At 47.7% G+C, this 15,289-nt stretch overlaps 1 protein-coding gene across 1 annotated transcript; it reads right to left on the bottom strand.

Moving 5' to 3' along the window:
• Window positions 1-216: 216 nt before the first annotated feature.
• On the bottom strand, window positions 217-15,077 carry rabggtb (Rab geranylgeranyltransferase subunit beta). The gene is made up of 9 exons (XM_029653089.2): window positions 14,970-15,077; window positions 14,390-14,497; window positions 13,351-13,548; window positions 11,231-11,336; window positions 10,276-10,328; window positions 6,627-6,737; window positions 4,693-4,818; window positions 4,323-4,472; window positions 217-2,327 (listed from the first exon to the last, which is right to left on the bottom strand). The coding sequence occupies exons 1-9, from the start codon at window positions 14,970-14,972 to the stop codon at window positions 2,187-2,189; spliced, it is 996 nt and encodes a 331-aa protein (XP_029508949.2). The 5' UTR covers window positions 14,973-15,077; the 3' UTR covers window positions 217-2,186.
• Window positions 15,078-15,289: the final 212 nt, after the last annotated feature.

Genomic DNA, 15,289 nt, shown 5'->3' with positions numbered 1-15,289 from the left:
ACTAACCCTACACAGGATTAGATTATCCCAACCCTACACAGGATTAGATTATCCCAACCCTACACAGGATTAGATTATCCCAACCCTACACAGGATTAGATTATCCAAATCACTAACCCTACACAGGATTAGATTATCTCAACCCTACACAGGATTAGATTATCCCCCTACACAGGATTAGATTATTACACAGGATTATTATCAACCCTACACAGGATTAGATTATCCCAACCCTACACAGGATTAGATTATCCCAACCCTACACAGGATTAGATTATCCCAACCCTACACAGGATTAGATTATCCCAACCCTACACAGGATTAGATTATCCCAACCCTACACAGGATTAGATTATCCCAACCCTACACAGGATTAGATTATCCCAACCCTACACAGGATTAGATTATCCCAACCCTACACAGGATTAGATTATCCCAACCCTACACAGGATTAGATTATCCCAACCCTTCACAGGATTAGATTATCCCAACCCTACACAGGATTAGATTATCCCAACCCTTCACAGGATTAGATTATCCCAATCACCAACCCTACACAGGATTAGATTATCCAAATCACTAAACCTACACAGGCCTATATAACCCCGCAGCTGCATAGTCACCTGAATTCATTACAATATGCAGGTAACTGCCAAAATAAAGTATAAACACAAACATCAAGTGTCCTAATAGGGCGTTGGGCCTCCACCAATCAGAACAGGTTCAATGCACCTCGTCATAGATTCTAATAGAGTCTGGAACTCTATTGGAGGAATGAGACACCATTCTTCCACGATAAATGACATCATTTGGTGTTTTGTTGATGCAGAAAACGCAGGATCTCGGCCTGACATCTGTTGACTGACTGACACACACAGCCTTCAAACCCCCTATGGTCCTTTCAGACCTCTCTTTCTAAGCCACTGGACATCTCTTTTTCTAGACATGGTAGCCAAAATAATGGGCAACTGGGACATTTTTATACATGACCCTAAGCATGATGGGATGTTAATTGCTTAATTAACTCAGGAACCACACCTGTGTGGATGCACCTGCCTTCAAGTATAGCGGTTCCTTTATTTTGGCAGTTCTACCTGTATATTAAGAAAACAATCCAACCCAACACAAGGTTTGTGGTCAGTGAGTTCCCAGCTGTAAGTAGCTCCAGTTGCTAGCATCACAAAAGACAGGGATTATTGGTTGGTCTTGTAAAGAAGTGCAGAAGATCCTCAACACTGCTGGTTCCCCTCTAACCAGGGGAGTGAACGATCAATACATTAACTACCAGGGGAGTGAACGATCAATACATTAACTACCAGGGGAGTGAACGATCAATACATTAACTACCAGGGGAGAGAACAATCAATACATTAACTACCAGGGGAGAGAACAATCAATACATTAACTACCAGGGGAGTGAACGATCAATACATTAACTACCAGGGGAGTGAACGATCAATACATTAACTACCAGGGGAGTGAACGATCAATACATTAACTACCAGGGGAGTGAACGATCAATACATTAACTACCAGGGGAGTGAACGATCAATACATTAACTACCAGGGGAGTGAACGATCAATACATTAACTACCAGGGGAGTGAAGAACCAGCAGTGATGTGTTCTTCCTGGGTTGTGTCCAAAAAGATCACCCTTTTCCCCTATGAGCCCTGGTCAGAACGAGTGCACTATATTAGGGAATAGGGTGCTATATTAGACAGCCCTGGTCAGAACGAGTGCACTATATTAGGGAATAGGGTGCTATATTAGACCGTGTAAACGTTGTCATGACATACTGCTAGATGACCTGTTAAAGACTATAGCTGTAGGGACATGAGGTGTAGAGGACCAGGACCCAAGAGAGAGAAGGGGTACAGGGTGGGGAGGTGGAGGGGTGCAGGGTGGAGGTGAAGGGGTACAGGGTGGAGGGATGTGATGCTTCGTGACAATTTACTGGACAGCAAACTATCAAGCCTTTAAAATGTCCTTGGGAGGAACTACTGCCTTCCTCTATACACAACACTAGTCTGTCCCCCCTTAAACCACCTGTCTCCTGAGCCCTGTGTCCCGGGGAGGTGAAGGGGTACAGGGTGGGGAGGTGAAGGGGTACAGGGTGGGGAGGTGGATAGGTACAGGGTGGGGAGGTGGAGAGGTCGACCCTGGTGTGTGTAGATGAGTGAAGAGCTAGCTGAGGAGGTCTGGGTGCAAGCCTAGCCTCTCCAACACGTCTTCAGGCATACAGAGAACAGGATTGACGTCCTTTATCTGACCCTCTCCCAGCAGAGACAGGCCTGCTACGCCAAACAGAGTATGGAATGGGTCCACCTGAAGAAGAGGGGGGACAGAATGAGGAAGAGGGCAGAGACATGAACCTACCTAGCTAAATGTAGCCATTAGCACTGGGAACTAAGATGAGCCTCCAGGTGTCAGCCAAGGTTTCCCTTCCTACCTGCTAAACTCCCCCTCCCTTCCTACCTGCTAAACTCCCCCTCCCTCCCTACCTGCTAAACTCCCCCTCCCTTCCTACCTGCTAAACTCCCCCTCCCTCCCTACCTACTAAACCCCCCTTCCTACCTGCTAAACTCCCCTCCCTTCCTACCTGCTAAACTCCCCACTTCTACCTGCTAAACTCCCCACTTCTACCTGCTAAACTCCCCCTCCCTTCCTACCTGCTAAACTCCCCCTCCCTTCCTACCTGCTAAACTCCCCCCCTTCCTACCTGCTAAACTCCCCCGCCTTCCTACCTGCTAAACTTCCTACCTTCCTACATCCTGCTAAACTTACCATCCCTTCCTACCTGCTAAACTTCCTACCTGCTACCATCCCCTCCTACCTGCTACCATCCCCCTTCCTACCTGCTACCATCCCCGTTCCTACCTGCTACCACCATCCCCCGTTCCTACCTGCTACCATCCCCTCCCCGTTTCCCGGTTCCTACCTGCTACATCCCCCTCCTACCATCCCCGTTCCTACCTGCTACCATCCCCCGTTCCTACCTGCTACCATCCCCCTCCTACCTGCTACCATCCCCTCCTACATCCCCCTACTACCTGCTACATCCCCTCCTACCTGCTACATCCCCGTTTCCTCCTGCTACCATCCCCTTACATCCCCTCTCCTACCTGCTTACCATCCCCTCCTACCTGCTTCCTACCATCCCTACCATCCCCTCCTACCTGCTTACATCCCCTCTCCTACCTGCTACATCCCCGTTCCTACCTGCTACCATCCCCTCCTACCTGCTACCATCCTCCTACCTGCTACCAGCCCCTCCCCTGCTACCATCCTCCTACCTGCTACCAGCCCCTTCTCCTACCATGCTACCAGCCCCGTTCCTACCTGCTACATCCCCCTACCTGCTACCATCCCCCCTACCTGCTACATCCCCCCTACCTGCTACATCCTCTCCTACCTGCTACATCCCCCCCTACCTGCTACATCCCCTCTCCTACCTGCTACATCCCCTCTCCTACCTGCTACATCCCCTCCTACATATCCCCTACCTGCTACATCCCCCTCCTACCTGCTACATCCCCTCCTACCTGCTACATCCCCTCCTACCTGCTTACATCCCCTCTCCTACCTGCTTACATCCCCTCCTACCTGCTTACATCCCCTCCTACCTGCTTACATCCCCTCTCCTACCTGCTACATCCCCTCCTACCTGCTACCATCCCCCTACCTCCTACCTGCTACCAGTTCCTACCCCCTGCTACATCCCCCTACCTGCTACCATCCCCCCCGTTCCTACCTGCTACCATCCCCTCCTACCTGCTACCATCCCCTCTCCTACCAGCTACCAGCCCTACATTCCTACCTGCTACCATCCCCGTTCCTACCTGCTACATCCCCCTCCTACCTGCTACCATCCCCTCTCCTACACCTGCTTACTACATCCCCTCCTACCTGCTACATCCCTCCTACCTGCTACCATCCCCTCCTACCTGCTACCAGCCCCGTTCCTACCAGCTACCAGCCCCGTTCCTACCTGCTACCATCACCGTTCCTACCTGCTACATCCCCTCTCCTACCTGCTACCATCCCCTCTCCTACCTGCTACATCCCCTCCTACCTGCTACATCCCTCCTACCTGCTACCATCCCCCCTCCTACCTGCTACCATCCATCCCCCTCCTACCTGATACCATCCCCCTCCTACCTGCTACCATCCCCCCTCCTACCTGCTACCATCCCCTCCTACCTGCTACCATCCCCTCCTACCTGCTACCATCCCCTCCTACCTGCTACATCTTCTCCTACATGCTACATCCTCTCCTACCTGCTACATCCTGGGTTAACCGAGATGATTTGATGAGCTCACCATGTCTCCTGGTCGGTCAGCAAAGCCCCCCGTCTCCTCATCCTGACAGGCCAAAATAAAGGACCTCAGCTTGGACTTGTCTATCCAGTGGATTCTACCAATGATCTTCAGGGAGGCCAGCACCCACCACGAGTAACATACATCAGGCAGCTAGCCGAGAGAGGTTACAATGAGACATGGTAACAAATTATGCCACAGTCAATCGTTTCAAATGCCCAGCAATGAGGGTAGGGAATCTATATGTATGTTTCACCACATTAAACTTCTGTCAGTAAGCCAGACGCCTTGTGCCGAATCCCAAACCACAGAAGTAAATAGAACTGTGAATTATATGATATTAATGACCGAATCAAACCCCCCAAGCTCCTACTTTCTCAGGACGTCCGTTGAGACCTCCCGAGGGAAGCTGTCTCTCACAGAGCCACCAGCCCAGCAGGTCAGCATTCACCTGGTGTAACTGACCTGCTATAGACAGGAACCCTGTACAACAGTAGATCTAAGAAGAGAGGAGATAGAGGGGAGGGTAGGAGAGCAGAGGGGAGGGTAGGAGAGCAGAGGGGAGGGTAGGAGAGCAGAGGGGAGGGTAGGAGAGCAGAGGGGAGGGGAGGAGAGCAGAGGAAGGGGAGGAGAGCAGGGGAGGGGGAGGCAGAGGGGAGGGGAGAGCAGAGGGGAGGGAGGAGCAGATGAAGGGGAGAGGAAGGGGAGGGTAGGAGAGCAGAGGAAGGGGAGGGTAGGAGAGCAGAGGAAGGGGAGGGTAGGAGAGCAGAGGAGAAGCCAAGGAAAAGATGGGAGGGAGGAAATAAAATGATTAAACTATGGAATAATGGCTGAAATAGATTTTTCTAAAAACATGACAGTAACAAACTCAGCAAAAAAATAAACATCCCTTTTTCAGAACCCTGTCTTTCAAAGATAATTAGTAAAAATCCAAAATGACTTCACAGATCTTCATTGTAAAGGATTTAAACACTGTTTCCCATGCTTGTTCAATCAACCATAAACAATTAATGAACATGCACCTGTGGAACGGTCGTTAAGACACTAAAAGCTTACAGAAGGTAGGCAATTAAGTTCACAGTTATGAAACTTAGGACACTAAAGAGGCCTTTCTACTGACTCTGAAAAACACCAAAAGAAAGATACCCAGGGTCCCTGCTCATCTGCGTGAATGTGCCTTAGGCATGCTGCAAGGAGGCATGAGGACTGCAGATGTGGCCAGGACAATAAATTGCAATGTCCGTACTGTGAGACGCCTAAGACAGAGCTACAGGGAGACAGGACGGACACCTGGTCATCCTCGCAGTGGCAGACCACGTGTAACAACACCTGCACAGGATCGGTACATCCGAACATCACACCTGTGGGACAGGTACAGGATGAGGACTGAGGGCTTGTAGGCCTGTTGTAAGGCAGGTCCTCACCAGACATCCCCGGCAACAACGTTGCCTATGGGCACAAACCCACTGTTGCTGGACCAGACAGGACTGGCAAAAAGTGCTTTTCACTGACGAGTCACGGTTTTGTCTCACCAGAGGTGATGGTCAGATTTCCATTTATCGTTGAAGGAGTGAGCGTTACACCGAGGCCTGTACTCTGGAGCGAGATCGATTTGGAGGTGGAGGGTCCGTCATGGTCTGGGGCGGTGTGCCATAGCATCATCGGACTGAGCGTGTTGTCATTGCAGGCAATCTCAACGCTGTGCGTTACAGGGAAGACATCCTCCTCCCTCATGTGGTACCCTTCCTGCAGGCTCATCCTGACATGACCCTCCAGCATGACAATGCAACCAGCCATACTGCTCGTTCTGTGCGTGATTTCCTGCAAGACAGGAATGTCAGTGTTCTGCCATGGCCAGCGAAGAGCCCGGATCTCAATCCCATTGAGCACGTCTGAGACCTGTTGGATCGGAGGGTGAGGTCTAGGGCCATTCCCCCCAGAAATGTCCGGGAACTTGCAGGTGCCTTGGTGAAAGAGTGGGGTAACATCTCACAGCAAGAACTGACACATCTGGTGCAGTCCATGAGGAGGAGATGCACTGCAGGACTCAATGCAGCTGGTGGCCACACCAGATACTGACTGTTACTTTTGATTTTGACCCCCCTTTGTTCAGGGACACATTATTCCATTTCTGTTAGTCACATGTCTGTGGAACTGGTTCAGTTCATGTCTCAGTTGTTGAATCTTGTTCATACAAATATTTACACGTTAAGTTTGTTGAAATTAAATGCAGTTGACAGTGAGAGGACGTTTCTTTTTTGAAGCTGAGTTTTTTAGTAGCAGAACCAATAGCTGAACCCTGCATACCTGTCCGGCATGAGACTCTGATCCTGGTCTGCAGCCAAACCCTCCATCAAAATTCATACAGGACAGAACAAACTCCACAGCCTTGTCCATGTTAATGGCATCCAGCCTACCCTGCAGACACACAGACCAAATAGTTAACTGCTGTTGTGTACAGACTAATGATACAAGACACAGAACAACATCTATCCTCCAACAATACAAGCCCTATTCTAGCAAACGAAGACAAAATCACTGACAGGTGAGGCTGTCTTATATACAAAATAAACATTTGTTGCAATGTTACATAGAGGAAACAAACAATGTGCAATGTGCTGTAATTTGTTTGTCTCTGGCTGGACCATCGATGCCCCCCCCTCCAGACGCTACACTGATTTCCAATCCAAACTGTCTCCACTCTCAGCCTTTCATCCAAACTGTCTCCCACTCCCAGCCTTTCATTCAAACTGTCTCCCACTCTCAGCCTTTCATCCAAACTGTCTCCCACTCTCAGCCTTTCATCCAAACTGTCTCCACTCTCAGCCTTTCATCCAAACTGTCTCCACTCTCAGCCTTTCATTCAAACTGTCTCCAGCCTTTCTCAAACTGTCTCCCACTCAGCCTTTCATCCAAACTGTCTCCACTCCCAGCCTTTCATTCAAACTGTCTCCCACTCTCAGCCTTTCATTCAAACTGTCTCCACTCTCAGCCTTTCATCCAAACTGTCTCCACTCTCAGCCTTTCATCCAAACTGTCTCCCACTCTCAGCCTTTCATCCAAACTTCCTCCCACTCCCAGCCTTTCATTCAAACTGTCTCCACTCTCAGCCTTTCATCCAAACTGTCTCCACTCTCAGCCTTTCATCCAAACTGTCTCCCACTCTCAGCCTTTCATCCAAACTTCCTCCCACTCCCAGCCTTTCATTCAAACTGTCTCCACTCTCAGCCTTTCATCCAAACTGTCTCCCACTCCCAGCCTTTCATCTAAACTGTCTCCCACTCCCAGTCTTTCATCTAAACTGTCTCCCACTCCCAGCCTTTCATTCAAACTGTCTCCCACTCCCAGCCTTTCATCCAAACTGTCTCCCACTCCCAGCCTTTCATCCAAACTGTCTCCCACTCTCAGCCTTTCATCCAAACTGTCTCCACTCTCAGCCTTTCATTCAAACTGTCTCCACTCTCAGCCTTTCATCCAAACTGTCTCCACTCCCAGCCTTTCATTCAAACTGTCTCCCACTCTCAGCCTTTCATCCAAACTGTCTCCACTCTCAGCCTTTCATCCAAACTGTCTCCACTCTCAGCCTTTCATCCAAACTGTCTCCCACTCTCAGCCTTTCATCCAAACTTCCTCCCACTCCCAGCCTTTCATTCAAACTGTCTCCACTCTCAGCCTTTCATCCAAACTGTCTCCACTCTCAGCCTTTCATCCAAACTGTCTCCCACTCTCAGCCTTTCATCCAAACTGTCTCCCACTCCCAGCCTTTCATTCAAACTGTCTCCACTCTCAGCCTTTCATCCAAACTGTCTCCCACTCCCAGCCTTTCATCTAAACTGTCTCCCACTCCCAGTCTTTCATCTAAACTGTCTCCCACTCCCAGCCTTTCATTCAAACTGTCTCCCACTCCCAGCCTTTCATCCAAACTGTCTCCCACTCCCAGCCTTTCATCCAAACTGTCTCCCACTCCCAGCCTTTCATCCAAACTTCCTCCCACTCCCAGCCTTTCATCCAAACTGTCTCCACTCTCAGCCTTTCATTCAAACTGTCTCCCACTCTCAGCCTTTCATCCAAACTGTCTCCACTCCCAGCCTTTCATCCAAACTGTCTCCACTCCCAGCCTTTCATCCAAACTGTCTCCACTCCCAGCCTTTCATCCAAACTGTCTCCACTCTCAGCCTTTCATCTGAACTGTCTCCACTCTCAGCCTTTCATTCAAACTGTCTCCCACTCCCAGCCTTTCATCCAAACTGTCTCCACTCTCAGCCTTTCATCCAAACTTCCTCCCACTCCCAGCCTTTCATCCAAACTCTCTCTACCCCCAGCATTTCAGCCAAACTGTCTCCACTCTCAGCCTTTCATTCAAACTGTCTCCACTCTCAGCCTTTCATCCAAACTTCCTCCCACTCCCAGCCTTTCATCCAAACTGTCTCCACTCTCAGCCTTTCATCCAAACTGTCTCCACTCCCAGCCTTTCATTCAAACTGTCTCCACTCTCAGCCTTTCATTCAAACTGTCTCCCACTCCCAGCCTTTCATCCAAACTGTCTCCACTCTCAGCCTTTCATCCAAACTTCCTCCCACTCCCAGCCTTTCATCCAAACTGTCCCCACTCTCAGCCTTTCATCCAAACTGTCTCCCACTCCCAGCCTTTCATTCAAACTGTCTCCCACTCCCAGCCTTTCATCCAAACTGTCTCCCACTCCCAGCCTTTCATCTGAACTGTCTCCCACTCCCAGCCTTTCATCTGAACTGTCTCCACTCTCAGCCTTTCATCCAAACTCTCTCTACCCCCAGCATTTCAGCCAAACTGTCTCCACTCTCAGCCTTTCATCCAAACTGTCTCCACTCCCAGCCTTTCATCCAAACTGTCTCCACTCAGTCTTTCAGCCAAACTGTCCCCACTCTCAGCCTTTCATTCAAACTGTCTCCCACTCCCAGCCTTTCATCCAAACTGTCTCCACTCCCAGCCTTTCATCCAAACTGTCTCCACTCTCAGCCTTTCATCCAAACTGTCTCCACTCTCAGTCTTTCAGCCAAACTGTCCCCACTCTCAGCCTTTCATTCAAACTGTCTCCCACTCTCAGCCTTTCATCCAAACTGTCTCCACTCCCAGCCTTTCATCCAAACTGTCTCCACTCCCAGCCTTTCATCCAAACTGTCTCCACTCTCAGCCTTTCATCCAAACTGTCTCCACTCTCAGCCTTTCATCCAAACTGTCTCCACTCAGTCTTTCATCCAAACTGTCTCCACTCTCAGCCTTTCATTCAAACTGTCTCCACTCTCAGCCTTTCATCCAAACTTCCTCCCACTCCCAGCCTTTCATCCAAACTGTCTCCACTCTCAGCCTTTCATTCAAACTGTCTCCCACTCCCAGCCTTTCATCTAAACTGTCTCCACTCTCAGCCTTTCATTCAAACTGTCTCCACTCTCAGCCTTTCATCCAAACTGTCTCCACTCTCAGCCTTTCATCCAAACTGTCTCCACTCTCAGCCTTTCATCCAAACTGTCTCCACTCTCAGCCTTTCATCCAAACTCTCTCTACCCCCAGCATTTCAGCCAAACTGTCTCCACTCTCAGCCTTTCATCCAAACTGTCTCCCACTCCCAGCCTTTCATCCAAACTGTCTCCACTCTCAGCCTTTCATCCAAACTGTCTCCACTCTCAGCCTTTCATCCAAACTGTCTCCCACTCCCAGCCTTTCATCCAAACTGTCTCCACTCCCAGCCTTTCATCCGAAAACAAATAGAGACATGCAATCACCATCCTAATTTGTTGTTAGTTTTTCTTTTCCTGTACTTTGAGGTCATTTTCTGTAATGAAAAGCACTATACAAGTTAACTAAATGATTATAATAAGGGATAAGGGAAAAAACAATGTGCATTCTGGTGTAAAAGTAAAGAATATAATGTGTTAGCTAGTAACCAAAGACAATATGACAGAGTTAATTTGATCCGTACCAGCAATGCGAGTGTTGCGACAGCACAGAAAGAGAATCGTGTGTCTATCTCCCCTGTAGAGACAGTAGATGAAGACAGACAGGTTAGGTTTTAAAGGTGGACTCAGCAATATGGCATCATGACAGGCAGTGGGGGTGACTTCCTGCTTACAGACATCAGCAACAACAGACTGCCAGGACCACAAGTATCTTTGACAAACTTTTTATTTACTTTTGTTTGTTTTATCAGATGGGGGGGGTTACAGGTACAAAATAATCAAAGAAATGCATACAAAGATAAACCCCCCCTTCAGTCCCCATCCTCCTCCCCCTTCAGTCCCCCCTCCCCTCTTCAGTCCCCATCCCCTCATAGCAAATGGTCTGAATACCCATATAAATAAGGTATTTCAGTTTTATTTTATTTGACATTTGCAAAAATGTCTAAAAATCTGTTTTTGCTTTGTCATTATGGGGTATTGTGATGTCATTATGGGGTATTGTGATGTCATTATTGTGATGTCATTATGGGGTATTGTGTGTAGATGTGGGGAAAAAAATGATTAAATCCATTTTAGAATAAGGCTGTAACGTAACAACATGTGGATAAAAGGGGTCTGAATACATTCTGAATGCGCTGTACTCATTTTGACAATAGATACACTGTCGGTCAAAGCAACTGGGATATTATTATTCCATCTACTGAGGTCGGATTGAATTGATTTGAGCGTTCTGGTAATGTTTCAGACAAGGGTTTTATCTAAAGAAGGAAATATATATACTCCCATAATAATAATTAAAATGGGAAAGGATTGGGATTCCATAGAGATGGGGTCCTTCAACAGGGTCTTGAGAGGCAGTAGGGATGATTTGGTTAGATAAATTCAGCTTCATCTCAAGTTATAAAAATGTATCTATGATCTTCAATGCATCCACCACTATCATCTCGTGCAGAAACCCCAGACATAAAGTACACTCACCCCATTTGTCTCCGGAGAACGAGCCATCCTCCTGCTGCAGTCCTCTGACGTACTCCACCACCTTGTCCACGTCCAGCACGTTCACCTTATCGTACAACGAGAGGATCTGAGGGAGACGGACAGAGTTTATGTGTCTACAGTTTGTGTTTTCTAGGCATGAAATAGATTGTTACTATCTGAACGTGTCCAAAACCTAATGATGTTATGTATCCCATCTGTCTGACCTTCCCAGCAGAGTGTAGAACAGGTGTGGGTGGTGTTGTATTATACCTGTACAGCACTGAGTGTAGAACAGGTGTGGGTGGTGTTGTATTATACCTGTACAGCACTGAGTGTAGAACAGGGTGGTGTTGTATTATACCTGTACAGCACTGAGTGTAGAACAGGGTGGTGTTGTATTATACCTGTACAGCACTGAGTGTAGAACAGGGTGGTGTTGTATTATACCTGTACAGCACTGAGTATAGAACAGGGTGGTGTTGTATTATACCTGTACAGCACTGAGTGTAGAACAGGTGTGGGTGGTGTTGTATTATACCTGTACAGCACTGAGTGTAGAACAGGGTGGTGTTGTATTATACCTGTACAGCACTGAGTGTAGAACAGGGTGGTGTTGTATTATACCTGTACAGCACTGAGTGTAGAACAGGGTGGTGTTGTATTATACCTGTACAGCACTGAGTATAGAACAGGGTGGTGTTGTATTATACCTGTACAGCACTGAGTGTAGAACAGGTGTGGGTGGTGTTGTATTATACCTGTACAGCACTGAGTGTAGAACAGGGTGGTGTTGTATTATACCTGTACAGCACTGAGTGTAGAACAGGTGTGGGTGGTGTTGTATTATACCTGTACAGCACTGAGTGTAGAACAGGTGTGGGTGGTGTTGTATTATACCTGTACAGCACTGAGTGTAGAACAGGGTGGTGTTGTATTATACCTGTACAGCACTGAGTGTAGAACAGGTGTGGGTGGTGTTGTATTATACCTGTACAGCACTGAGTGTAGAACAGGTGTGGGTGGTGTTGTATTATACCTGTACAGCACTGAGTGTAGAACAGGGTGGTGTTGTATTATACCTGTACAGCACTGAGTGTAGAACAGGGTGGTGTTGTATTATACCTGTACAGCACTGAGTGTAGAACAGGGTGGTGTTGTATTATACCTGTACAGCACTGAGTATAGAACAGGGTGGTGTTGTATTATACCTGTACAGCACTGAGTGTAGAACAGGGTGGTGTTGTATTATACCTGTACAGCACTGAGTGTAGAACAGGGTGGTGTTGTATTATACCTGTACAGCACTGAGTGTAGAACAGGTGTGGGTGGTGTTGTATTATACCTGTACAGCACTGAGTGTAGAACAGGTGTGGGTGGTGTTGTATTATACCTGTACAGCACTGAGTGTAGAACAGGGTGGTGTTGTATTATACCTGTACAGCACTGAGTGTAGAACAGGGTGGTGTTGTATTATACCTGTATAACACTGAGTGCAGAACAGGTGTGGGTGGTGTTGTATTATACCTGTACAGCACTGAGTGTAGAACAGGTGTGGGTGGTGTTGTATTATACCTGTACAGCACTGAGTGTAGAACAGGTGTGGGTGGTGTTGTATTATACCTGTACAGCACTGAGTGTAGAACAGGGTGGTGTTGTATTATACCTGTACAGCACTGAGTGTAGAACAGGGTGGTGTTGTATTATACCTGTACAGCACTGAGTGTAGAACAGGGTGGTGTTGTATTATACCTGTACAGCACTGAGTGTAGAACAGGTGTGGGTGGTGTTGTATTATACCTGTACAGCACTGAGTGTAGAACAGGTGTGGGTGGTGTTGTATTATACCTGTACAGCACTGAGTGTAGAACAGGTGTGGGTGGTGTTGTATTATACCTGTACAGCACTGAGTGTAGAACAGGGTGGTGTTGTATTATACCTGTACAGCACTGAGTGTAGAACAGGGTGGTGTTGTATTATACCTGTACAGCACTGAGTGTAGAACAGGTGTGGGTGGTGTTGTATTATACCTGTACAGCACTGAGTGTAGAACAGGTGTGGGTGGTGTTGTATTATACCTGTACAGCACTGAGCGTGTAGAACAGGGTGGTGTTGTATTATACCTGTACAGCACTGAGCGTGTAGAGGACGTGTGGGTCGTGTCCAATGCTGGCGCTGACGCCTCCACAGTCGTGCTGACAGGACTTGATGAAGTCAGAGATCTCCTGTTGGTTCATCCGGGTCAGCTGACCCATCAAGTCCATCACCGTCAGGCCCCAGTAGATACCTGACATCCGCAGATACTCTGACAGGGTGTACTCCTGTGGTGGGAAAACAGAGGATATCAATGACTGAAACCAGTTAACTAGTAGATCGCTACATCCACTTCTGGCAGAGGAGAGGGATGATACAGGCAACCAATCAACAAATGAAACAGGTTCCCTGACGTGTTCTACTGAAGAACGACACGTGAATCACACAGGTAGCAAGCTACATCCACTCATTCTCATGTACTCTGACAACGTGTTCTCCTGAGGGAGGGGAGGGAGGGAGGGAAGGAAGGGGAGGGAGGGAGGGAGGGAAGGAAGGGGAGGGAGGGAGGGAGGGGAGGGAAGGGAGGGGAGGGGGGGGAGGGAAGGGAAGGGAAAGGGAGGGAAGGGAAGGGAAGGGGGGGAGGGAAGGGAAGGGGAGGGAAGGGGGGGAGGGAAGGGAGGGGAGGGGAGGGAAGGGAAGGGAAGGGGAGGGAAGGGAGGGAAGGGAAGGGAAGGGGAGGGGAGGGAAGGGGAGGGGAGGGAAGGGGAGGGAAGGGAAGGGGAGGGGAGGGATGACACAGGATATCAAATCAAATCAAATGTATTTATATAGCCCTTCGTACATCAGCTGATATCTCAAAGTGCTGTACAGAAACCCAGCCTAAAACCCCAAACAGCAAACAATGCAGGTGTAAAAGCACCTATCAAATATATCAAATAACAATTGAAACATAGATAGCTAACTACCTCCACGTAGTTAGAGCAGAGTTTCTCAAACATGTCTTGGAGAGGTGGAGAGGTTTTTAAGTTTTTTAATGCTTTCCATGACTGGTCTAATCAAAGACATCCTTGTTCACCTGCCACAGACGGGAGTCAGTGAAATGATGTCAGCATAACATCCAATACTTACATAGTCATCCTTCTTGGAGCCGTAGGCAGCAATATAGTCTGCATGCTTGTCCAACAGTAGAGCACTGGGGGCATCAGACTTGATCACTACATCTTTTACTTGGGTCCCCTACAATAACAATGGGAGAAATGTAGCTAACGGTTATTTCATTGTCAGATACAAGCCGAGCAAGACAGATACTGCTAGCTAGCCTAGTAAACTGACTACGGAGCTAGGTAGCAACTACCAGTTTGGCAAATGATACATTGACTGCTGCTCAGAATACAACATTCAGATTGAGAAGATAATTGTTGTTTTTCTTCTCTAGTAAGAGCCGTTGGATAGAGATGAGCAGCTGCTACAACATAGTTTGATTTTCTAGCGGGCCATTTCCTCTGCTCTGGATGAAAACAATGACAGTAACGTTACTCGCTACAGTTAGCCATCATTTTTGCTAAGACTTGTTTTTTTAATCGACAGGGAATATATTTCTCACTCTATAAGTACAAGCAAGATAATACGAAACAAACAATCAGCTGTGTCCAATTTATGGAAAAGTACAAGAAGAAGAATAGTCATTTTAATCGCGATTCAAGTTTACCATCCTTGATATCTTCGTATCATCTGGCGGCGCAGAATGTTTACCTCATGAAAAGTACACGTCATCAACGCGACAGACAGGGTGGGACATAAAACAGCCACACTCAAAATTGTCGACAAAACATATATATACATATAAACATATATATATTTTAGTCTTAAAGTTTATAGTCAGACATAAGATTAGCAGTGTGATTAAGGTTGAATTTAAAATCTAATTTTAAGATAAATTGTAGAAATGGGTTTTGTGGCTAACATCCCTGGGTCGCTCCTCTTTTCAGTTCGCTGCAGCTGGCGACTGGAACGAGCTGCAACAAACAC

The sequence above is a fragment of the Oncorhynchus nerka genome, linkage group LG9b (assembly GCF_034236695.1).
Source record: "Oncorhynchus nerka isolate Pitt River linkage group LG9b, Oner_Uvic_2.0, whole genome shotgun sequence".
Classification (NCBI taxonomy): Eukaryota; Metazoa; Chordata; class Actinopteri; order Salmoniformes; family Salmonidae; genus Oncorhynchus; species Oncorhynchus nerka.
The sequence above is the reverse complement of the archived record's forward strand: the minus strand, read 5'-3'. Positions and strand labels throughout refer to the sequence as shown.

Coding starts and splice junctions, on each gene's coding strand:
- rabggtb (XM_029653089.2), bottom strand. Junction 4,819..6,626: donor CAGAGTCTCATGCCGGACAG/GTATGCAGGGTT, acceptor CTCTCTTCTTAG/ATCTACTGTTGTACAGGGTT. Junction 2,328..4,322: donor CTGACCGACCAGGAGACATG/GTGAGCTCATCA, acceptor CCTCTTCTTCAG/GTGGACCCATTCCATACTCT.